This window comes from Typopeltis vanoorti, chromosome 20 (assembly GCF_054136105.1).
Source record: "Typopeltis vanoorti isolate ZY-2024b chromosome 20, IOZ_Tvanoo_1.0, whole genome shotgun sequence".
In the NCBI taxonomy this organism is placed as follows: Eukaryota; Metazoa; Arthropoda; class Arachnida; order Uropygi; family Thelyphonidae; genus Typopeltis; species Typopeltis vanoorti.
Genome location: NC_143568.1, coordinates 19,465,386 through 19,491,102, shown reverse-complemented (window position 1 = coordinate 19,491,102; position 25,717 = coordinate 19,465,386). Strand labels below are relative to the sequence as shown.

The 25,717-nt window shown below is 33.4% G+C and overlaps 1 protein-coding gene across 1 annotated transcript in view; it reads left to right on the top strand.

Moving 5' to 3' along the window:
* TrpA1 (Transient receptor potential cation channel A1) overlaps positions 1-18,292 on the top strand; it is a 65,400-nt gene extending 47,108 nt beyond the window's left edge. The window contains exons 7-25 of the mRNA XM_090410716.1: positions 208-444; positions 707-907; positions 1,138-1,310; positions 1,421-1,585; positions 2,091-2,205; positions 3,697-3,866; positions 3,983-4,067; positions 4,200-4,259; positions 4,527-4,613; positions 7,530-7,600; positions 7,945-8,128; positions 10,885-10,971; positions 11,228-11,403; positions 11,625-11,757; positions 14,468-14,671; positions 14,797-14,865; positions 14,967-15,077; positions 16,009-16,136; positions 16,912-18,292. Coding sequence (XP_090266842.1) covers positions 208-444; positions 707-907; positions 1,138-1,310; positions 1,421-1,585; positions 2,091-2,205; positions 3,697-3,866; positions 3,983-4,067; positions 4,200-4,259; positions 4,527-4,613; positions 7,530-7,600; positions 7,945-8,128; positions 10,885-10,971; positions 11,228-11,403; positions 11,625-11,757; positions 14,468-14,671; positions 14,797-14,865; positions 14,967-15,077; positions 16,009-16,136; positions 16,912-17,119 — 2,664 coding nt within the window. The 3' untranslated portion in view covers positions 17,120-18,292. The remainder of the gene's footprint in view (positions 1-207; positions 445-706; positions 908-1,137; positions 1,311-1,420; positions 1,586-2,090; positions 2,206-3,696; positions 3,867-3,982; positions 4,068-4,199; positions 4,260-4,526; positions 4,614-7,529; positions 7,601-7,944; positions 8,129-10,884; positions 10,972-11,227; positions 11,404-11,624; positions 11,758-14,467; positions 14,672-14,796; positions 14,866-14,966; positions 15,078-16,008; positions 16,137-16,911) is intronic.
* Positions 18,293-25,717: the final 7,425 nt, after the last annotated feature.

The following is a 25,717-nucleotide window of genomic DNA, read 5'->3' as shown; positions in this document are numbered from 1 at the left end:
AACACAAAATGCGAATGAGGAAAGTGCGTGAGCAAACAGTTTAATTAGTTTAATGAATAAATTAGGCAAGTCAAACACGAACGGTTCATACAAATGAATTGTGTAATCAAACCTTTCATAATGAAGTTCGTATTAGAATATTTTATTGCCCAACTGTTTGAAAAATCGTCTGTCAACTTACTAATCACTTCCATTGGCACTTTGTAGGCTGTAAAATTGTGTCTGGAGAGTGGAGCCATCATAAGTACCCAACAACACGATCTATCTACTCCGGTCCACTTGGCATGCGCTCAGGGAGCAATAGAAATGGTTAAGTTGATGTTTGAAGCCCAACCTGAGCAAAAATTACTTTGTTTGAACATCAGTGATGCCCAAAAGATGACCCCACTACATTGTGCAGCTATGTTCGACCACCCAGAACTTGTGGAGTATTTAGTTAGACAGGTATTATAACTTTTTCATCTTCTCGGGCTTTTATTTCTATAATTTTCGCCGGATTGTAGCGATAAAAAAAGAAAAGAAAAGTTTTTGTGACCAACATTATGTAAAAGAAACCGATTGATCTACCTTGAATATACTTACATTTTTAAAAAAAATAAAAATTGCCCATTTTTTAAATTTAAAGTTTCAAATAAAATATTATTTTTTTTTATTTCAGAATATTAAAATAGAAAGAAAATCAAATCATGTTTTCTTTTATTTATAGGGAGCTGACATGAACGCAGAAGACAAAGAAGGCAGAAGCGTACTTCTTCTTGCTGCCGCTAGAGGCGCTTGGAAGACCACCATGACGTTATTCCGGCTTGGAGTCAACGTCACTCACAGAGACAACTGTCAGCGAAATGTACTACATTATATTGTAATTAGTGGCGGTTGCTTAAATGACTTCTGCTCAGAAATATCAAAGGTAAAAGTGTTTGTAATAATAATCCCTCTTGCCATAAAAAGATATAAATACAAACATGGTTAATATTATGAATAAATACCAAAACAACGAAAAATATGTATATAATATATAATTGTAATTCATGACTAATGCTGCCATCTTTTGATAAAAATTGGAACTAGTCATGATTATAAAATAAAATTTATAAATACCAATTTTTATGTTTTATTCTTATTTTATTTATATTTTAGAGGCTTTGTGATTTTGGTCATCTGCTGAATGAAAAAGATATCTGTGGTTGTACTCCAATGCATTATGCTTCGCGTAATGGACATCTGAAAACTATTCAAAGTCTAATCCACTTAGGAGCTATTATTAATCTAAAGAACAATGAAAATCAGTCACCATTACATTTTGCAGCCAGGTTAGAAACTAGTAGATAATATAGCATTATTATGTAGCTAATTCTCACTGAACGATAAAGCGAAGAATTATTATTAAACGTGTAATCAATATTATGTTTTATTTATTTAGGTACGGCCGCTATAATACGGTACGCCACCTGTTGGAAACTGCAAAAGGACATTTAATAATTAACGAAATGGATGGTGAAGGAATGACTCCACTGCACATTGCATCACTAAACGGTCACACCCGAGTGGTTCAATTACTGCTAATTAAAGGCGCCCTATTACACAGGTAACATTCCTTCCCCTAATCTAGAATAACAATATTAGGCATTTTAGAACATCGGTAGCTTTCACGCTTACAGTTGGTGCCATCTAGTGTTAAGAATGGTTAATTCATGACTAATGCTGCCATCTTTTGATAAAAATTGGAACTAGTCGTAATTATAAAATAAAATTTATAAATACCAATTTTTATGTTTTATTCTTATTTTATTTATATTTTAGAGGCTTTGTGATTTTGGTCATCTGCTAATGAAAAAGATTTTGAGTCGTGCAATAAGACATGAGACAATGTTATTCTTTTTAATATATATTTTTGTATATCTGCGTATACCAAAAATAATTACAACAATTACATCTTTAACTAGACCTGGTAAAGATATATTTATCTTCACGAAGGCGTATTATATAACAATACGTAACAAACGGTTTTGTATTTTAGAGAATAGTTACTTGTCTCCTATATTTCTCATTAAGTGTAATAATTAGTTTTTTTTAAAAAAATATTCTTGCAGGGATCACAAAGGCCGAACTCCTCTTCATTACTGTTCAATGAATGGTTACACACACACAACGGAGCAGCTTCTAGCCGTGCATTCTCATCTCCTGGATCAGACAGATAGAGATGGGGTATGTGATCCAAGTTTTATAATGTACAGGGTGGCCATAAATTAACTTTCCCTCTTTGGAAGCATCTGTAGCTAAAACCAATTAACGGAATGAGACCAAATTTTATATTGAGACTTTTAAAGGCATGGGGGTGATAATTTTCGCGAAAAAAAAATTTAGTACCAAAAGTCGCCGATAGGGGAAATTTTGACGCTGGCTGAGCCGAAAACAAGCGGATGATTACATTAAAGGCAAATAAAATGGAATAATAACATTTCGACGGTGTGACAGCCGCATCACTCATTCCAGCTGGATATGAAACAACTTAACGAGTAAAGCACGATGAGGCAAGGTAGGACGCATATTGAGCACAATTCATCAGTCATTCCATTAACTGCCTGAACGTTCCCAATCCCTTTTTAAGTGGAACTGGTGGCACTGCTGTCATATATGCACAGTAAACTTTGCATAATCCTTTTTACCTGCGTTTACTGCAAATATCTGACTGCTTTCGTCTCCGCCAGCGCCAAAATTTTCCCTATCGGCGACTCTTGGTACTAAATCTTTTTTTTTTTTGGCGGAATTCATCTCCCCATGCCTTCGAACGTCTCAATATAAAATGTGGTCTCATTCCGTGTATTAGTTTTAGCTGCAGATACCTCCAAAGAGGAAAAGTTAATTTATGGCTACCCTGTATTATTGGTTTTTATCATTAAAAATAAATTCTTTGCACTTATTGTAATTTTCCAAATACCCCAAATACGGTTGGCAACCGGTCTCCACCTTCTCTAGTGGTTTTATTAATCTTATAACGATGAAATCGACATTCAGCTACCGCCACCTTTTGTTTTTAATCCTACTAGCATATTATTGATTATTCTGCGATTTTTTTTTTTGAGTTATGTGGAATAAAAAATCAGATTTTATTTCTGGATAAAACGTACTTATGTCTACTAGTTGTATTGCCCACACACAACACTGATCTGCTACAGGTCTTGTGACCTTTTGTATGTGGGTCAGATATATAAAAAATAAATAAATATTAAAAAAATAATTTGATAACTGGCTGATAGATCTTTGTTGCAGGAAAGTAGGATTCTTTCTTTTATAAATCATAAAACCTTTTTAAATTATTTAGTATAATTTACAATTTCGTTTCTAATTTATTATGTTTATAAATGACCAAACTTTTTTATAAATAATTTTTATAATTTTACTATAGGTGAAAATTTAAGCAAATTCTAGAAATATATCATCTCAACTAAAATTTATAAAACAGCATTAAATATTTCAAGTTTTGCATTGCTTTTGATACATCAGTTTAAAGATAGAGGGCAGCACCATACATAGCAACTATGTGGTAACTAAAATGTATTAGCTAGTTGGTTTGGATTTCTGACAATTTTTCAAACAGCTCCAAGTTTATAACATAAATACAAACTACTAAGCTTAGTAAATCCATTAAATAACTTGTTTGAATGGATCTCATGATCCTCTGTTTTTATTTTCTAGAACAGCGCACTCCATCTAGCGGCAACTCATAATAAGCCATCAGCAGCTACCTTACTATTAACACTGAACTGTAAAATATTACGTAATAATCAAGATATGACAGCCACCGATTGTGCCCTTAATTACAAACACAGCGAAGTAGCAATGGCCATGGTTACTCATGAAACTAGGTATGGTATTTGTAAAGAATACAATTTTATGTAATTTTAATTTTGTCTAAAAGCCTACTCTATCACATACGTAACAATAACTTCTGTATAAAAATGTAGAATGTTTATATCTTCAGGAATGCTGAAGTCATGTGGTGTAGGACAAAAAAGTACAGTTGTCTTTTGGAAGGACTGACTGCTGTGATGCCCGAAGTAATGATGGTAAAGAACATTTTTATTCCGTGTCTGATATAGACATTTATAACAAATCCGAAATACATTTTTACCTTAATCTTTATCTTAATACGATAGGTTGAATATTTATTTATTGATTGATTTTATGTGTTTTAATAGGCTGTGCTCGATCAAGGAATTGTGAAGTCTAATTCAAATCTTGATTGCAAGTCTTATTTTGTAAGTAGAGAAATAAACAAAGAAAAAACGTCTTGGGGGTATGGGATATGAGTATATTTTAATTTAAATTATTTAAATCGATTTAATTAATTTTAAATATAGTTAGTTTAATTTACAAATACAAATCTCACTTCGATTGTTTTTGTGATAATTCATACAGGAAAGTATTCTGAAATTGTTATTGAAATGCATATTAATTTATTTTAATAGATATTAATTTTAAATGTCGAAATTCTTTAGTATTAAATAATTTTCTTTTATTTTCAGATAAAATACAATTTTCAATATTTACAAAGTACTGGAAAAACTAATGATATGGTTCCAATTACAGAAACACCTCTTCCAGTTATGAATGTAAGTATTATATATATATATATATATATATATATTTTTTTTTTTTTTTTTTTTTTTTTTTTTTTTCAGAGAAGGATGGTCTTCTCCAGATAAAACAAATAATATTCAATACTTCTTATGACTATATTTATATAACTTTTCCATTGTTGTACAGGGTGTTCGGGATAAATTTGACAGTTTCGTAAGGAAAAAGAAAATCTTCTTTGTATCTATTAAATTTAATGAATTGACAAAAAAACATTACAGGCAGAGTTAATTACAATACTATCAACAAGATTTACTCAAAATAACCACCATTAGCATCGATCACAGCTTCAATTCTGCTTCGGAACCTCGAACAAGCTGATGCTACAGTCTCCCTGGGAAGGGCCGCAAAAACTGTTTTAATTTTATCCATTAACTGGGCTTTTGTATTACTGGAAGTGCGATTGGTGTCTTTTTCAACTGCGCCCCATACAAAATAATCCATGGGGTTAAGGTCTGGGGAGTTTGGAGGCCAAACATTTGGACTGGTGAAGTCGTAGAAATTTTCAGACAACCATTTTTGACTTTTCCCAGAGGTGTGGCAAGGGGCCGAATCCTGCTGCCATACATACGGCCTACCATTGGCTACCCTTGTTATCCAGGGCTTGACTACAGTTAGCAACTCCACGAACAAAGCCCGAATTCCAATGCCAGGGTTTTTCACCACCTGTTCCTGCAGATTTGCGAGGAATTCTGCTGTACGAACGCAATCAGATCGTGTGCTAGGGATCTTTCTTCTTGCTACATCCTCGTAGTCACCATTGCAAGTCTCTAGTTCATGCCTGATTGTTTTTACTGTATTCAGGGAGCATTGGGCAGCAGTCGTAATATCCTTATTTTGATGGCGGGCACGAATCATCATGATACAAGTTATTCTCTTCCATGATTCAGGTGGGTTCCAGCTATCCATCCTTTCTGACATCTTGTATATGAATGAAGAAGGGTCCAAACTTTTAAATGAAGAGAAGTGTGTGTTAATACATGTAACTTACGGAAAAATATAATTAATTATAAATATGTCAAATTTATCCCGAACACCCTGTATATATTATAATAAGTGCCTCCTTTAATCTTGAAGTTAAGTTTCTCTTACAATTTTAGAAGTGGGAAATTTTAAGAAGGGTGGTGTGAATACTTTTCTCAGCCTAAACAGGAACAAGGACACAGTCCTTAATAATACATCGTCTGTCCAAAAAGAAACCGAACTTTTGATAGAAAATAAAACACAGGCCAATTTTAATTATTCAAATCATTTATTTCAATCGATATTCTCTCCCTCAGCTTGGAAACAGCGTTTGGCACGGTCAGTTATTTCTTAAAATGAGTTTTTTTATTTCGGTTATTGGGATACTGTTGAGGGTCGTGGTTATTGCCGCTTGAACGTTTTCAATGGTGTCTTACAGCTTTCCTTTCATCGGCAAATGAAGTCGGGGGGAGAGAAAGAAGTCGCAGGCTACTAAATTAGGTGAGTACGGCGAGTGATCCAACACAAGCTTGGTTTTTGATTAAACTGTCTCACAATGTTCGAACGATGAGATAGTGCATTATCGTGCAAAAGTGACCAGCTTCCTGCATCACGATATTCATGCCGTACGAGACGAATTCTCGCTATCAATCGTTCAAAACATCGAGATAAAACTCACCATTGACAGTTTGGCCAGGCGAAACGAATCGAATTCTTTGTGGATAATGCCCTTGAAATCGTAGAAACAAATCAGCATTGTCTTTACTTTTGACTTCTCCAAGCGACTTTTTTTGGATGCCCCTCTTCTGGTGGTCTCCACTCAGCACTCTGGCGCTTTGTTTCGGGCTCATACTCAAAACACCACGTTTCGTCACCAGTAACGATCGTTTCAAGGAAGTTTGAGTCCTTACGAGAGGTTTTAATGAGGTCCTTGCAGTGTTCAATTCGATACATTTTTTGGTCGTCGGTCAACTTGTGGGATACAAATCCCTAATTCAATTTACGAAGGGCCCAAACTCTCGGTCAAAATGTTGCCCACAGTTGATTTTGGAATCCCCAATTCATCTTCAATCAATCTCAAGGACGATTTCAGGTTTTCTTTGATGAAATTACGCACTTTTTTGGCTTTTCATCGTCCTCAAACGTCTCACGACTACTTTGAAATCGCTTATACCACTCGTAAAGTTGAGTACGGGATAAGCATTCATCACCGTATGCTTTTTCAAGCATTTGATACGTTTCGGTAAAACGTTTACTAAGTTAAACACAAAGGTGAATCGCAGCGCTGTGTGAAACTCATTTTCCGACTGTTTGTCAAAAAACACTGTCACTCTTGGCACCATAACTCATCTTCTAATGAAACAAATGTCAAAAATAGTTGACACAATACTAATGAAGGTTGCCGCTTTCAACAACAAAAAGATACAACAGGTGGCGCCACTAGTTTCTTCTATTTTCGAAACGTTCGGTTTCTTTTTGGACACAGAGTGTATTTCAACGGTTATGATCAAGAATTACAAACCCAATGACCATGATTACATTTGTAGTCGTTAGTTTGTTGGTGTTATTATTGGAATTTAAAGATTACCTACCTAGAAAGCTGGGCTGAATTTATATTTCTTTTATTTTGATTCTTATCTTTACTTTTTAAAATTCAGCGAAATGTTATCATCTTCACTGACAGTTATTTAATAAAATGGGTTAGTTATTACTATTTTTGATTATTATCACAAAGCTTAATCATCCTTGCTATATTCTGTGATAAAGAAATGTATCTGTATAATCGATTCTATTAGGAACAGCTTGGATTGTGAAATTTGTCTTTTAACTTGTGCGGTATCATATTTTAAGACTTCTGAGTAAATTTTTACTTTTGACATTCAGAAAACATTTCAATACGTCTATGAATCTTTTTTGAATTGTTTCAGATTATGGTACGATATAGAAGGGAAGAACTAATGTCCCATCCTCTCTGTTGCAAGTACCTTGAGTCGAAATGGTAATTTTTTTTTGATGACATACAGTATTAATACAGTTTTTAGTACAAAGAAATTTAAAGTTATTTGAGAAAAGTTCGCTGTATAATATAAGATTCAGTATCTGTTGGCATATATCATGACACGATTTATGGAGGACGAATTAAAATTTAACTAATGATTTGTAACAACTAATGTACGTGTTTAAAACTACTTTAAAATACGAAGTTAAAAACTAAAGAATAAAAAAATACAAATGAAATAACTATTTTTTTAATACATAAAAATCTGCATTTTTGCTCCAGCTATAAATCTGAATACATTAGAATAACAAATTTGAATTTATAAATTAATTTCGTTCGTACAGGAATTCCTACGGCATGTATTTTCATCTTATGAATCTAGCAATCTACACCGTATTTTTAGCCTTCATTACTACAAATGCTGTACAGTTGATGGAAGATCAACAAGTGGCTCTGGCAGAAATGGCTTCAAGTGTTAACCAAAATGGGACTTCTCAAGAGAGTTTTGTTGCATATTTACCTAAGAAGGTAATCAATTGCCTATTTTAGTTTATTATCTCTATTGCAGTCTCAAATAATATTAAATTTTATTTCTATTCTGTTCTTAAAAGAGTCAGTCTGTTTTGAACAATTGGAACAATAGCAAATAGTCATATTTTCCTATACGAGTTGCCAAGAGGTGTACCACTTTATTACTAAATTACTCTGGATTCAGAGAAAGATGTTGAAAGTTTTTTTCTCTATTTGGTTAGACTATAATAAATTTAGTTTAATCCTTTATCCAAGTGTAAGCAAACAACGTTTGCGCCTAAAGTATGTACAGAACTGAGGCAACTCGTGGTAAAGATGGACCAAGCTCTCATCACTCCTTACATTAGTGTCTCCCATAATGCTTTGCATTATGGGAGATACTAATGTATACTAATGTATAATGCTATGCATTATACATGGTCCACCTTTACCACGAGTTGTCTCAGTCCTGAACTACTTCAGGCGCAAACTTTGTTTGCCTACACTTCGGTGAAGGATTATATTAAATTTATTATAGTCTAACCAACCAACTGGGGAAAAAAACTTCCGATATCTTTCTCTAAATCCAGAGTAATTTAATAATAAGGTGAGAAGATACCTTTTGGTAACTCGTATAGGTAAATATGACTTCTCCATTGCTTCTGCCTTAGTATCACCACCTCTGAGTTTGGTTCCCACTGACGAGACCTCAATAAAGTTCGAAACCAGTCTGGGTAGGGGGCCCTTAGCTTAATGCATAACATTATACATTTCTGCAAGGTGATGTGCCGTGCATTGTGGGAGATACTGAGACAAGCAGTGATGAGAGCTTGGTCCACCTTTACTACGAGTTGCTTCAGTCCTGAAGACACTTCAGGTGCATATTTTGTTTGCTTACACTGGGATAAAGGATTAAACTAAATTTATTGCTATCATCTATGATATCAGCACATTACAATCGTTGTTTTACTTTTATAAATATAAATTTATTCAAAAATATATCGAGTGTATGAATTTTTTTTTTTTTTTTGAAACGAATATTTAAGAGAATAAAAATATTTGAAAGGATTAAGATTTAAATAAAATTTACAAATGTTTTATATAAGAAAATCTTGCATATATAGCAAGGTGGGAAGAAATGAGAAAAGACGAGGAACAGAACAAGTTAACGAAGTATGAATAAAACATTACAAGATCATATGAGTCGTGATGAGTGAGGTACTTACAAGAAACAAAAGAGAAATTTAACAAAAATAGAAGTAATATATTCAAAGCAAAATAAATAAAAGTATGGAACGAAGATATGAAATATTATAAAGGAAAAATAATTAAAATATCCTCGCGGTTAGCTTAGTGGCCGTGCGCTTCGCAACCATATACCTGGGGAGGAGTGTCCTGGGTTCGATTCTCGTCGGTGCTGTGAGGAGCTGAAGAATCTACCATAGACAAGTTAGCAGTTCTTGGGCGTGGACTGGTTTTTTCCGCCAGTTTATCTGCAGTTTTTCCTCCTGCAAAGCAGGCAAGACGGCCTCGAGATCTCACCACTACGGACATAGGATACACTGGGGAGTAAGGCTGACTACCTTATCCTGCGAACGGCTTGAGGTGCGATGATTTAACCCTCTACACCACAAGGTAAAAGAGGGTAAAAGGAAGATGAGATGAGAATTCGATGACATAAACACGGCTGTAGAGTGGGAAATATCTCCATCAGAGCTTTTTAAGTTTAATAAATCACAGAAAACGTAAAGTACAACCAGATTTGGTAAAAGCTAATATTATATCTGTATTATATTTAAGAAAGATGGTAAAGTATTTTTATCAAAGTTCAAAATCAAAGAATTCCACAGTTATTTCAGATAATGAAACGATTGTGGAATTTGCAAACATGTTTGGGACTTATTGAAAAGGTGATTGGAAATTGAAGTCTAATCTTTTGTTGCTATTCAACCCTTCAGATTGTCTAACTCTTAGCCATTTCAGCAGGGGCGGCTCGTGCATAGGCGTTGCAGAACTGCAGCACCCCCAATTTTTCTCGATATATAAATATATTTATTAATTTATTTATATTTGCTTGTAATATTTAATTTTATCATCAACAATCCTATGCAATTCTCTTATTTTGTATAAAAAATAATAAAAATCCATCTTGTAGCATTTAAGAGGGCGCTAGCAGCACTGTGTTTACCACAGTGTGTCATATTACTACGCTCGCAAGCATATGCACGTCATAGTGAGATGCGTGCTATTAGCGTAATGCGGCACTGTCCGTCGCGCAGTTCCACTGTTGTTTATATGCAACAGTGGAACTGCGCGAGTAGTAGAGTGTTCGTAGTGCTTATCGTGTTTACTCCGTCTCTTTCGAAATATATGTACACACTGTACTTTAAATCGTGTACCACGATTTAAAGCCACGAGTCGCCACTGCGATTTCAGAGTAGTACTAAACAACTATAGGTTTACAAGCATTTATGAGTGTAATTCTCAGAAAAAAAATAGCAGGATTGAAATTATTTTTATAAACGAAATTGTGAGTTTTCTGCTGCGTATAGAATTCATAATTGAAACGATTTAGTATTAGTTATTAGTAATTGGTATTTAGTGACTAAAACAGCATAAATTGGGCTGGATAATTTTAAAATTCTGAGAGAATGTATTTAATTATTTTTTGTCTTCTTGAGATAGCCTAAATTACTGATTTATCATACACAAGAGAATTTCATATTTGTTTTAAAATTTCTCTCTCTCTATCGATGTTTCTTGTTCACCAATAGGATCCATTACACTCTGTGACGTCAACGGTTGTAATCGTATTTATTGTCCTGAACATTGTTAAAGAGTTCTGTCAAATGTATCAACAAGTAAGTATGGACTACTTTTTTAACCTTTCATTATTAACGCAAGAATACACACACACACATACAAGTAATGCATCGTTAATTCAGGATGTGCTAACAAAGAAAAAAGTTAAACCAATATTGCAGATAAAACATTAATTCCAACTTTCTCGTTTTTTGCGCACGTGTTACTATGGTAACACTTGTGCCAATGTCTATTGTTAAACACTGTATGTTACATAATACCAACCTATAATGAATATTAATATTTTTTTAATAGCGTACAAAGTACTTCACCGATTTTGTCAATCTGGGAGAATGGGTTCTCTACATTTCTTCAGGCATGATGGCAATAGGACATTCTTTTAGCGACTTTCTCGATCCTAGCACGCAGTTTATCATGGCAGCTACAGCAGTGTTTCTAGCTTGGTTCAATTATTTATTATACCTCCAAAGGTACGTCGATTAGTCAATTAAAATTCAAATAACTTTAACAACGAAATGTAATCATTCTTATCTTACAATTCTTAAAACGTTTAAATTCTAAGTTGAATTATAAGAAGTTTAAATTCTATTTATAATCGATAGAATTCATTTACTTTTTTGCAAGAAAATATCTCAAATTCAGTTCAAACTGACTGTTTTCTGTTTACTTATTTTCTTTATTTTTTATCTAGATTCAACCGCATTGGCTTGTACGTAGTAATGTTCTTAGAAATCCTTTCTACGTTGCTAAGAGTAATGTTTGTATTCTCTGTTCTAATCATAGCGTTTGGACTTAGTTTTTACATACTACTGGCTACTGTTGATGTAAGTCTATCAATATAAATACAGTTATTGAATTTTCTATTTTTCTATTTTTTTAAAATTTATTATTTTTTTTACTGACATCAATATTTTATAATACCTCTCAGATGATCGATGAAGGTTTATTAAATGACCTTGAATGTACAATAACCTTGAATGACCTCGAATGTATAATAACCTTGAGTGGCCTTGAATGTATAATAACCTTGAATGACCTTGAATGTATAATAACCTTGCATGACCTTGAATGCATAAGAACCTTGAATGACCTTAAATGTATAATAACCTTGAATGACCTTGAATTTATAATAACCTTGAATGGCCTTAAATGTATAATAACCTTGAATGACCTTGAATTTATAATAACCTTGAATGGCCTTAAATGTATAATAACCTTGAATGACCTTGAATTTATAATAACCTTGAATGGCCTTAAATGTATAATAACCTTGAATGACCTTGAATTTATAATAACCTTGAATGGCCTTAAATGTATAATAACCTTGAGTGACCTTGAATTTATAATAACCTTGACTGTATGATAACCTTGACTGTATGATAACCTTGAATGACCTTCAAATTTGAAAATCGCTGCTTTAGAAAAAAAATTTCATTTAAATTAAATCACATGAACTAAACACGATCTTTCAAATTTAATTAAAAATTCAAAGATTGGCACTTAGTTGTTGAAATGATTGTTTTATTATTGAATAACATAAGAAAGTTAAGATGTGTTGATTTTCGTTTTGTGAAGAGCAGGACTCAGTAATTTGCTCACTTTTTATAATAAAGTTGAATTGGATAAGGGAAATCGCTACATGATGATACTACTAGACCTTGCGAAAGTATTTGACAAGATGCGCACGAAACTCTGTTACATAAATTGAAGCAAGTTGGTTGGGATATGAAACTAGTGATTTGGATAAGAGGGTGGCTAATGGCTACACATCAAAAAATAATTTATGGAGGAGTAGAATCCATAAAAATGTATGCAACTCGTAGTATGTCAGAGTACTCTGTAATCTGACCTCTACCATTGAACTTATGTATTTATAGATACAGGAAAGGATCCGAGGAGACATATTTAGTTATTTGTTGATGAGGTGAAACTGGGTCAAGTAATAGTAAATAAGGATCATGCAGAGATATTGCTGGATGATTTATATAGAGTAATATTACGGGCAAAGAAGAGGAAGAATGGTTGTCAGTTTAATATTGCGAAGTGTAAAGTTATGCATTTTAGGAAGAAAAAAATTACCAGCTGTTTGCTGAAATAATGGAAGTGAACTTCGAGTAATAAATGAGAGTAGGAATTTAGGGATGGTAGTGGATTGTGTGAATTTCAAAGGTCATATTCCATATTTTCAAGGGCTAATTCTCCATGCTTGCTGCGCAAACTCATTACTTAAAAAAGAAGTAATATTTATTTGGTAATAAATGCATGCATTTATAAGCACTGTATTTAGGTTTTATTTTTGTAGACAGAAGACGTCTTAAGCTTGCGCGGCAATAACTGAGCTTTGCGTTGTGTATCGAAGGCCGATGTTTGCTCGTCTGGTCAAAGCTACCTTGGCTTGCTCGGTTGTAGGAGCTTCCAAGTCCTCGCAGCAGCACTGTGATTTCATGCGCACGCATAGCCATTTCACGTCGTCTCACTCTGTTGCTTAAACACAGGCCATACTCAGTCAACGTAGCTCAAGCCAGTGAGCTTCAGCCAGCCTTTACAAGTGTGCGTGTTGCTTGGGAAAATTAAGTTACAACCAACTTTTTATGACGATGTTGTTGGCCAGTTCATAAAGAAGAACCGTAGGGTAGAATTTGTATTCAAGTAGCTAAACTGAAAAAGATAGAATATCATTTGTAAAATAAATGTTGTATATGTATGATTAAATGTACATAAATTTCTAAATATATAGTTTTAAATGGTCAGTAATTCATTATTCCGCTAATCAGACTTCAATCACACCTCTCACTCCCTGAATGATAACAAGAGCAAGCGTGAATTTTAAGACCAGCATTCGCCCCTGCATACTTCGCATGGATGTGGTCACTCGAGATCATTATTTATTGAAGATGTCGAAGATGTGAAGCGGATCTAGAGGGAGTGACCAACCAAAATGGCAGCGAGTCCATTCAATGATTCATGTGAAGAGAAACTGAAGATTTGTAGATTACAGAGGTTGACTGATAAGCAGAGAAGGAGGATGTATATACTAGAGAGTCACTTAGGGATTTTTATACGATTGTTACAGAGAAAAGTTCTCAGTACGTAAGTAGTTGTGGGAAAAAAATTAAATATGAGTGTTGTTAGCAATATCTTCAGAATTTACTTTGATTTGGAGAGTGGCAAATGAGTGAAACGGGTTGCCAGTGTAAGATGGGAGTGCTTTTCGGTGAATGAGCTCGAAGCAGCACATGGGAGGTATTGTACAATCGATGGTTTGAGCTGATGTTAGTGGAAATCCTTAGCGAGAGGTCCACTATCATGAGCAACAATAACAAAATAATAATAGTATTAATATTAATAATAATAAATTTTAATTGCCTAAACATAAGGTATGTTCATTACTGAGATATAAACGTTTGTCGATTGCGGTTACTGTAGCAACCAAATATAGCATTTCGTTTAAATACTTTTTAAATAATTAGTAAAAATTCTACTCTTTACAACAGAGTTGATAGATTACGTTTATTGTCAAATTTTATTTCTCAGGGTCTTGAAGACAAAGGATTCTACAGTCCCACAATGTCCTTAGTAAGAGTCTCCACAATGATGCTAGGAGAAATTGATTTCTTGGGAACATATCTGCGTCCATTAAGAGCTTTGAACCGTCCCCCACGTAATCAGATAGCTGCGGCTACGGGGTTCCTAATGATATTCGCTATTTTTATGCCAATCTTATTGATGAATCTACTGGCAAGTATATCGGATAAGAGATATTAAAAATTACTCATCTACCTTAGAAAATTATCATTTTTTTTTCTTTTGGAAATTAATTTAAGGTTTAATGAAAGTTTCTTTTTACTGTTTGTGTATTATAGATTGGTCTGGCTGTTGGTGATATCGAAACAGTAAGAAAAAATGCGCAGTTGAAAAGAATTACAATGCAGGTGAGCTAAACATTCATTGAATACAGTCGTAGTATTTATGGCGATTTCTCCAATTTTAATTGTGTATTATTTTTTAATTATTATTTAATCATTTTAATCAGGTTGCAATGCATACGGATCTCGAGAGAAAACTACCCAAGCAGTTTCTGAAAATGGTAGATAAATCCGAAGTGTTTGAATATCCTAACAAAAAGTGTCAACCATCGTATGTGGTGAGTTCATTAAAACTCTTTTATTAATTAACAAAATCACACACACACACACACACACACACACACACACACACACACACACACACACACACACACACACACACACACACACACACACACACACACACACACACACACACACACACACACACACACACACACACACACACACACACACACACAAAGAGAACCAAAGAAGTATGGCAACTATCTACTATCTTGTTGGGCCTAATTTGGGCTAACCAACCGCTTGAACTCTTGGCATTGACTCCACGAAACCATAGAGGATATCATGAAGTATTCTGGACCAAATAGAAAAAATGATGTCCAGGGTAGCGACCTAACGAATTAGGGTTCCAGAGGAGCACACGGAATGCTTGGATATACTTTTTGAATCAATCTTGAACAATGCGCGCCTTGAGATACTGACATTGTCACTATGTTCAGTAACACCTAGTTCGAAACGAATCACAAAGAAGTTAGGGTCAAGTTGTGTTCAATGGGGTGGAGAGTACCCAATGACGTTTATGAGAACAGTCCCATACTACCACTATCGGCATGTTTCCAAACAAACGCGCTGTCTCATAATATTTCATGAGAGTATACAAGAAATGAATTGATACTCCGTATGTAGTTAAACTACTAATAGTATTAATTATCTAAATAAATACGATTCAAATGTAATTATATTGTTTTTAAAATTATTACTTTATTAATTGATTAAACGTGTAAATGTATGCAATGAATAATGAAATATTATAAATGATTACACTAAACGTGATGTGCTGGGATTTATATTTTAACACGCTACTGCGCATAAGTTCTTCATCTGGATATCAATTTAACCCACAGTTTTAACAATGCTAAAATACCATTGTCTGTCGGAAAATATTATGTGGATTAACATGTCCTTTTTTGTGTTATCTTCCAGTGGAATGCTTTGCAAAGATGGTTTGCCAACACAAAAGAAGACAAACTTGACCAACAATGTAGGATGCCTGATGGACAAGATGGGGTATCGGACGATATGTATTCGGAATTGTTTGGACAAAAGAGAAAGTAAGAAAACTGATCTATATGAGCTCGCATTGTTCAGTTTTATATTATTATTATTGTCATTATTATTACTGATAAACTTTAAATACATTTAAGCAACAAATGAGAGAGCCTGTGTAGCTCACTGGATATGACGTTTGCACACCACAGTGCTTGACCGCACGAAGAAAGACTTGCTTTCGAATCTAGTCGGCGACTAGAGGAGATTTGTCTAAGCTTTTTTCGATCGATTCCTGAGTTAGTCGATCTCTGGCACTGGCAAGCTGGTTTTTTCTTCGGAAACTCGGGTTTTTCATCCCGTAAACTCAAGAAAATCGACCGTTTAACCCACATTATTTCAGACATTAAATATATTGTGTTAGGGACCACATGTTGAGCCGTCTCTCTTCACTGCGTGCCGCTTAATTAGTGATAGCCTTGGGCCATATGTCTCTGATTGGGTACCAGTGGAGATTGAACTGCCCACTCAGTTTCCAAGAGTTAGATAGGGCTAAAACGGCCTCGCCTACTCCCTATAGGGGAATAAAAAGGCATTAGCTGATTTTTTTTTGTCACTAAAAAAAGATAAACTCTTAAAATTTTGTTGTAATGCAAAACATACTTTCTGAACAAAAAAAAATTGTGAAGAATAAACAATGTTTAAAATATTTATTGAAACAAGCAAATAAAATTTATCTTTTTTTATTAGAAATGAAGATTTTAATAGTAATAATGTGTTGTATTTTTTCTTTACCAAAGAGAAATTGTTTAAATGTTTTTTTATATCATTCTTTGCTAGACTGAAAGATTTAACTAAGATGATGGAACAACAACTCCAGTTACTTCGTCTAATAGTGCAGAAAATGGAAATCCGCACCGAAAACGATGACATGGACGAAGGAGATTATTTCACTATGGAGAAACCGATTAGCGCCCTCTATCGGCAACGTTCCCCAACTGCCAATCCAAAAGGAAGATCACCACGAGAGACTCCAGTTCAAAAATAAAAAATTAAAAAAAAAAAAGATCCGCTAATCAACAACAACAACAAAAAAGTTCTGTTGTCACTTCGCGTTTTTTTTAGTGTATATTTTTATTTTAATAGCTGATGGTTAAGATCAGGGAAAATGCACCAAGAGAATCTTAACTATATTACAAAACCATTAAGAGCAGCTGGAATAACAATTTAAAGCCGTCCCATTATCCTATAAATAGAAATGACGACTCTTATATAAGCTATTGCCAGATTTTTTTAAAATTAAATTTTACAAATTAGCAAAGAAAATAGGTCCTTCATGTTTCGATGAATTTATTTATTTCATAAAAAGAGGAAGAGTATTTTTTATAAGAAAGTGAGTGCCTAACTAAAGCCCCTTTATGATAATCTAGCCAATGTGCTTTAAAAGTGACCAAAATATTTTTGCCGTCTCAGTAATTTTACAAACTGCAAGTTCTTTTAGTGTTTATGATTATCGCTAGATGTCACTACAGATACTGTAGTACTTTACTTTTTTTATTTATAATACTAGAGAAAGATTCCTTCTTAATGTTTTTATTCATTTAAGTGTAAAATTTTAAACTTTTAAATTCTTATCTTATACTTTTTCATGCCATTTTCCTATTTTTCTTGGAAATTTCGACAAATAAAAATAAAATCAATTTCTGATGTAGTCGTATTACATTCTGCCAGTAGATGGCAGCACCATTACTAGGAAATTTACATGTCAGTTTAGCATGACTTTTCATAAAACACAAACGAGAAAAATAAATATTTTCTGTCGTAATTAATTTTATATATTTATATTTGCTACGAAAATAATCGTAAAACAAAGTGAACATGAATATCAAAAGAAGATTTATAAAATTTTGAGTTTATAACCGTCAAATAGTGTTGATCGTAATTGACTCAAGCTTTTACTGCATTGGAGGAAACATCTGAATAATTTTGTAACAATTTGTCTTGATATTGTCAGTTGTACTTAGTTGTAATTTTTTGTATGATATATGGAATATTTCCATATTTATAAACCAGCGCAAAGAGTGAAGGACTGCAAAATATATTCCTTATATGTAATAATAATAATTTTATGGATTTTTTTAAATATTAATTTTTATTTCGAATCTGTTCATTATTAAATAATGTTTGACTTTAAGGCAGTTTTTAAATACATAAAAGTGCAGCTTTGTTATGACGAAAAGCCTGTATTTTGCTTAATTTTGCAATTAAAGATGTTTTAAATCTTAATTTCTACAACTTTAATTAACATAGCGTAATAGGGTATTTATAGTGCTGGCAGACAAAACCGAAGAAGCAAAATAAGCAGACGTTGTTTCAAAGTCATTACAAGATACAAAAAACGCCTCTTTTTGGATTAAAGAGACCAGCTGAAAAACAGATTACCAGATCTATGTAGACAGTGCTGCCATCTATGAAATGGTTTCAGAAATGTGTTAAAGTTAAAAAAAAAAAATTATGGAAAATAGCGTCAGATAGAAATATCTTACTTACCTTATAATTCTACATTTTTCAAAAAAAAAAAAAAAAAAATAGAAAAATATTTTCCCAATATTTTTCTAGTATTTTAAAAACCTGAATTCTCTATTATGAATTATTCCAATGCAGAATTTTGAAAATAAAATCCTTTCATTTACTTTTTTTTTACTTTAGTCTATGATATATACTGTATACTAATCAAAGAGAATTAAAAAGTAAGTATAGATTTCATGATAAAGAACTTAAAATGTAAAATAGTTTAGCACATAAGTATTAAAATCATACTATCCACGTGCAGCTTTTCTTGTAGCTCTGATGTACAGAGGCTACAACTTTTTTTTTTTTTTCTTTTTTTTCCCCAGTGTTAATAGAATCTAGGATTCATGGAAGTTAAGAGTCAAGTCGTAACGAGTGAAAGATTGTGTAAAACCGTCAAAGGATATATCATCCTCTCTGAAACTTCAGACGTGTACGTTCTTTGGTTTTCTAGTTGGAAATATTTTTGAAAAAGTCCAAAACTGAATAAAACTTTCATTATTCAAAAATATCTATGAAAGTAATTTAAGAGCCGATTTCAAAAAAAAAAAAAAATATATATATATATATATATATACTTTTGTGAAGAATTAATCTCCTTGCTTACAAGACTTCATATTGTACATCTTGGTTTATACCAAAATATACGTGTAACCTCTCATATTCCTGGTACTTTTACACAACTTTATTAGGCCGGCATTTCAGCTGTAAGTCTGGACTTGATTGTCCAAAAGTATCCTACTTTATGAACTGATTCAATAATTCTAATTAATTAGTTTATTATGTGGTGAAGAAAGAGAAAAATTGTGTCAGAATGAAAGCGAGTTGATTGTAGTTGAACAAATAGGGGAGGCTAATCCATAGATGTTATTTAATCGAGTATACTTAAATTTCGAGTTTCTTTTGACACATACACATTGACACGTTTGATTTTCAAATGTGATAATACGTATTATTATTCTTTTTTTTTAAATTTATTAAATGTCAGTATCACCCACGAAAGGCTATATAACCTTTCTCCTTTAGTATCATGAATACAATAAGGAATAGATCACCAGGCATTCATAACACAGTGGAATCCAATCTCACCTCTATTAGGTGGAGAGTATAGGCCTCCACTCGGCCAAACAAGCTAGATTTATCTGGTCACTGATCTAATTTTGGAAAGCACTGTTACAATCCATCAATACACATATCTTTTTATTTTTTCCCTACATGATTTGGCTTTAAAGTGTAAAATTATATTTATCTAGAAAGCCGAATCATGTAGAAAAAAATGAGGAGACATATACATTGATGGTTTGTAACAGCTCTTCCAAAATGAGGACAGTAGCCAGTACTGGTGCTCAAAAAATCACCGATGCTAGGAATATATTATAATTTAAACATGACACACTTGCTATCAGTAGAGAACATTTTTTCTCCTTTTCACAAGTATTATTTATTCAACTTTTGTAACACGTGCATTTACAGAAAATACAAATTTAGTGGAGACTCATTGCATAACCGATATCCTGTAAAAGTATCAGTTATTTATTTGACTACAGACCTGTTTATTTAACTCAGCAAACTACGTACATACCTGCATATATGTATGCATACATGAAGGGTCAAAAAATTATAATGAACAACAAAAAATGGTCTCCAGTTTCGTAGCGTTTTAGGAAACACTAGTTCGCGATGTAAACATATATAAATGCCTTTACAATTTATAAAAGGAGCTTACATTGGCAATTTACTTTGGGTATATTCAAAGCAAACGTCAATTTATTTTATATATAGTTTGAGAATTTTGATCTTGCAATCATGAATGTAAGCAACTTTAGAATTTGATCTTGTTGGAATGATATATAGTTGCTTTAGTCAGAAAGATCTGGGTTCGAGATCTATCAGAGGCATGAGCGCTTATTAAAAAAAACTGATGAAGAGTCCAACTTCCCAAAATGATAGCATTGACATATTAGACACTGAAAATCGATATACCCCCCCCCCCCTATTATTTATTACAGAAAGGTTTAACTACGTTACTTCACCCTCATAAGGAAGTATATTAACTTAGTAAACTTAATCAAATTACTATTAATTAAGTTCCTTATTTTAATTCATATTCATATACATGGACATGAATAGATTGTACACGCAAAATTATGCAAGAAAAAAATAAAGTATCGAATATGAAAACACATATTTTCTTAAGCAGTCCTAACATGGACTGTTACATTAAGCAAAAATGGCATTAAGACAAGCATTTCACGAAAAAAGTTATTTTTTTATCCTACTACTGAGGCCATCAGAATACTCTTGTCAGTCAGCTTGTTCTGCTCAGTGGCTGGCGTACTCTCTACTGTGTGTTTGAATCCCATCAGTGGCGTGATTGGTTGTAAAGAGCTTTGAGTGTTAAATTAGTATCATCTCCCAATGTCAGATTGTGGCCACTGTCTTGCTTATTAGTTGCCTGAAATCTTGAAAAAGTCCATATTTAGTTTACAGAGCAGGGGGATTTCAGGTTATATAGAAAATAAATAAAATACAATTAAGAATATTTCGAACAACCCACGCTACTAAAGCACTGTAGGTTTACCATTATTTGTGAGTTGGTGGAATAACATAAAAGATTAATGGGAGATTTTAGAATAGCAATTAGCAGTGAGGCTAAAGTATTATAACTCAATACCAGTTCAAACTTGTTAATTATAAACATTTTGATATACGTAAACTCTCATCTCCACCCGAATTAGGTTGTTGAAGAACTCCACAACATTCCTAGAAAAGACTCTCAGATTTTTGACCTTTTTTAGGATTCATAAAAATTGTAAAAGTTATTCTGAATAAGTTCTGCTTGTTCACGAAGTCCTGTGTCAGATGGGAACTACATTTTTTTCCCAAATAAAAGACATTCGATGTTTACACTAAGACAAAGGCTTAGTGTAAGTATTTCGGCCATTTTGAGATGCATGATAAATATTATCATGCATCTCAAAAACATTTCTGAGTTTTTGAGAAGCATGTAATTACGAAGAATGTAAGAAACGGAAGGACTTCATTATTATATTTTGTTAACGTAAAGTTTATTTTAAGTAAAAGGCTATTGACTTCAACAAAAATAAATCCAATTTTCTCAGTAATTATGGAATTATTGAATTCCTTGCATGTCTTATAAAATGGGTAAGGTGGATGTCACTTTTATGATTCCTGTTTACTGGAATCTTCCATTCAGTGGAGGATACTTTCTTCATGATTCCATGCATCATCTATCTTCAAAACTGGGAGTTTTCAAGTCTCTCAGAACTCGTTTGATCGGTTCTAAGATTCTCTAAGAGGAGTTTGTAATTTCATACAGGGGAATCTCTAAGAAAAGAGTTGCAGAGTATTAAAGAGATACATTTTCATGCAAAATACAATAGATATCTTGGATAACCTCTCTCCTGCCATCAATACTTCATCTGTGATCAAGATGATATCCATAACTTCAAAGGTATCTCAGGATATACTTTTAGGGTCCTAAAACTGAGTTCTAGAAGATCTATTAGTCAAAACAAAGATCTCCAACGCCTGTCGATCGGATTTAGGCCTAGTACAGCAATCTGTACTACCAGAACTTATTGTACTGCAGCAATCTGTATCCATAGACAGAATAAGTTCTGGAATGATCAGAACTTATTGTTTATGCAAGTTTTCATTGCTAAGAACAGCTGCTGGATGTTTTTGCAAGAGAATATATTTAAATCATCATCATTATTATATACTGGATAGCCTACTGAGTAGTTCTGTGCTTTTTTTCCAGCAATACAGCATCTCCTATTTCAAAGATTTATAGGCGCCTACTTGAACTGATAGAAGAACTGTTTATACGATGCTTGTGTACAATTAATCCACAAATTATAACTTCATGTGGAGCTAAACGTTTACTTTGTGTTCTTTAACATACTCTTGAATTATTATTTTGTATAACATTTTCTTTTATTAGCTTCTTTATATGTGTGTGACAAATTAGATCGATAGATATATGTGGATGAATTGAGTTTTGTAATAGAACTGATAGGGAAAGGCATTCGAAGTTCCCCAAGCTCATTAATATTATAAATACTGCTTTCTCCTAAAGGAAATGCATTATTAAAAGAAGCTAACCTAGATAGATTGCTGTATCATTTATATCGGTTTTTATTATCGTGTTTGTGAGCATTTATTTTGAATTATTTGCTGGTTTATATGGCCATTTTTTCATGGCGTAGAAAAGCGCCTTTCATTCTATAATAATCATCTGACAACGATACGATCTGCCCTCTAGCGACAAGAGAGGAAAAACAAATAAGAGAATACGAAATATGACGTCTTGCGTCGCCATAGCGACCGCCACAGGGAGAATCAAGATCTCCATTTCTCTGCTGTTGTCAATAATACATGGAGATTTTATACCCTTCATCATAGTCTCCTCGTTTAGAGAGACTTTAAAGCCATTTTTGGAAACTTATATTATTTTTCCCCCGCTACTCTTACGATATGGACGGAGATACCTTACCCACATCATTTTTATCATTGGCTTTCAAATGAACCTCCTCCCCCCTTATTTGAATTTCATGAAGCACTTAAATCTGATTTTTTTAGGCGAAAAAAGGTAAAAATTTACATTTGATATCTAGAAATGGATAGTAGATGTTAGCGCATGCGTACATTGAACGAAAACAGTGGAAATCAAACATTAAAATGAAAAGTTTGCTAGAGTGCAACTTGAGTTAACTATTTGTTACTGGTGCAGCAAAATTCAAAAAAGTTTAGTTGGTTTTCGATTATTTTAAATTTTTTAAGAGTATTATGAAAATATTTCTGACATTTTATGCTTACGCAAACATATTATCATATCTGAGATCAAATTCATGCATGTTTCAAAACATAGAACAGAAAACTTGACTTTAGCGAGATTAGCGCCCTCTGCAAAAAAAATTACACTGACTTTAACAATAATTTATTTCTCTACAAAATAGTTTTTCCTTTGAATGTAAATCATTTTAGTTTATTTTTCAGAGAAAATGTTAAACAAAGTTTTCCACCAAATAACATTAGCAAGAGTTTAATTTAGTGAGAAATAATTAAAAAAAATATATAATGTAAATGTCCCTTCAGAAATTGCCACACCACTTTCATTCCTATATCTTCCTGTATAAAAAACACACATAAATGATTCCACGGCTAATTGAAGTAATCGACTACTTTAAAAAAATTAACGTGCAATAGCCATCGTTCTCTCCCCTTAGCTACATAATTAACTGCATCATAGAGAGAAAGGTATAAAAAACAGGATGGAAAAAAAGCTTCACCGGTCTTGCTGTATAATTTTTATAAATGAAGAGGGGGAAAAAAGTCCATTAAGTGAACGAGGATAACAGAATTGATGAGTAAAAGAAGTTTGGAGGGAATGGAAGCCATGGATGAAACCTATTCTTGCACAGAAGCATTCGTAAGTGTGGGATGTCAGAAAGGTCGATCAATCGCTCGTTGCCTTGCGATGAGTAGTGCATTACAACATCAGCATCCTTTCGCGGCAAAAATGATGAACAGGAGGATGAAGAGGACTTACTAAATATGATAAACCGCGCCATTTCCTCTCCCCTGGACTTAACGTTATTCTAGGTCTTCTGAGACTCCTTGAACACAGTCCCTGCTAACCTTACATCCCCATTTTATGTCGCTGCCTTCCCAAGTTAGGCATCTTCACTGCGCGGGCCTCTTTGGATCGATAGTACGTCTGCAGGTAACGGATCAAGCAACAAACTTGCCTTCGTACTCTGCTTGGGCTGTAGCGAGCCCTTGCAGAGTAGGCTGGAGGCTCAGGAGGTTGGGGGTGCACAACAGGAGCTTTATGTCATCGTTAGATCCCTTTCTGGCACAATAAATAAAAGTTTTGGAGAGAGAGAAATACACAGGCTCGCGCGAGAGAGAACCAATGAAGAGAATGGAAATAACAAGGATCGAAAAAAATACTTGTTCGATAATAAAATGCCATGGGAGATTAATTGAGCTTGAAAACAAATGGACTTGTTTAATTTACGAAAGTATCCAATTCAAACAAGGTAAAAATAAAATTACCATTTTTATTCAAACAAAATGTTTTATGGTAAACGACTTACCAGAATGCAAATCATGTATGGTAGTTACATGAAAATATTTCTAATATGCACTGCATTTTCAAACGAAGTCTTTCAGTATTTGCTTCGATGATGCTTTCTGAGCAATCTAAATGAAGTACGCATGTCACTTGTTTTTAGATTCTTTTCTCTTGGGTTCTTTCTCACGCAAAATGGGTTTCGTTTATTTGCTTCTCAGTTTATTTATGGAAGAATAATTACAAATAAAATGGTATCGAACTCTTTAAAACACGTATCGCGTGTACAAAATTAGCTAGCTGTTGCCAAGGGACTTTCTGTAGTTTGTATTAAAGTTTTGATTAGGGTTTTCCATATTTCTGAGAGTATTAGTTCGATTCTATTTTATTTGTAATTATTCTAGTCAGTTTTTTACAGTTAATCGTGCCAGTTTTATAGTTACACATAATTGTGTAACTATAAAACTGTAAAAAAGTGCAAAGAGTGAAATCTGTAGAGATGTAATGTTAGATTTTTATGTCCAAACATGTTTTTTATTAGCTTAACGTTCAGTAATTTCCTTAAACATTCTAAGAACATATTTGAAGCGAGCATCACATACAAGGCTATGATTAAGCTTTACAGTCCATAGAGGATTGTCAGCATTAGATCAACAAAGTAGATAATCACACTACCTCAATCTCCTCTTATTCTATCTTTTACGTGACTGATCTTCTTCTTCTTAGTTTAAAATTATTCATTTGAAATAGAAGAGATTTTAGGCTTCATCATATTACTGTGTCAGCCTAGCATTTTATATCCTCCCATGTTTCATCTGATACATGGGGGAGTCATCCAACTGATGGTTTATATCAGTTGCTTTAATATCATTTTTGTTCTAGCTGTTTATCGCAACTTTCTAGACCCCCCGAGAAAGGATAGAGTACTTCCAGACAAACATAAAATTGAAATTCTGAAAATTAGCTGAAATGTTC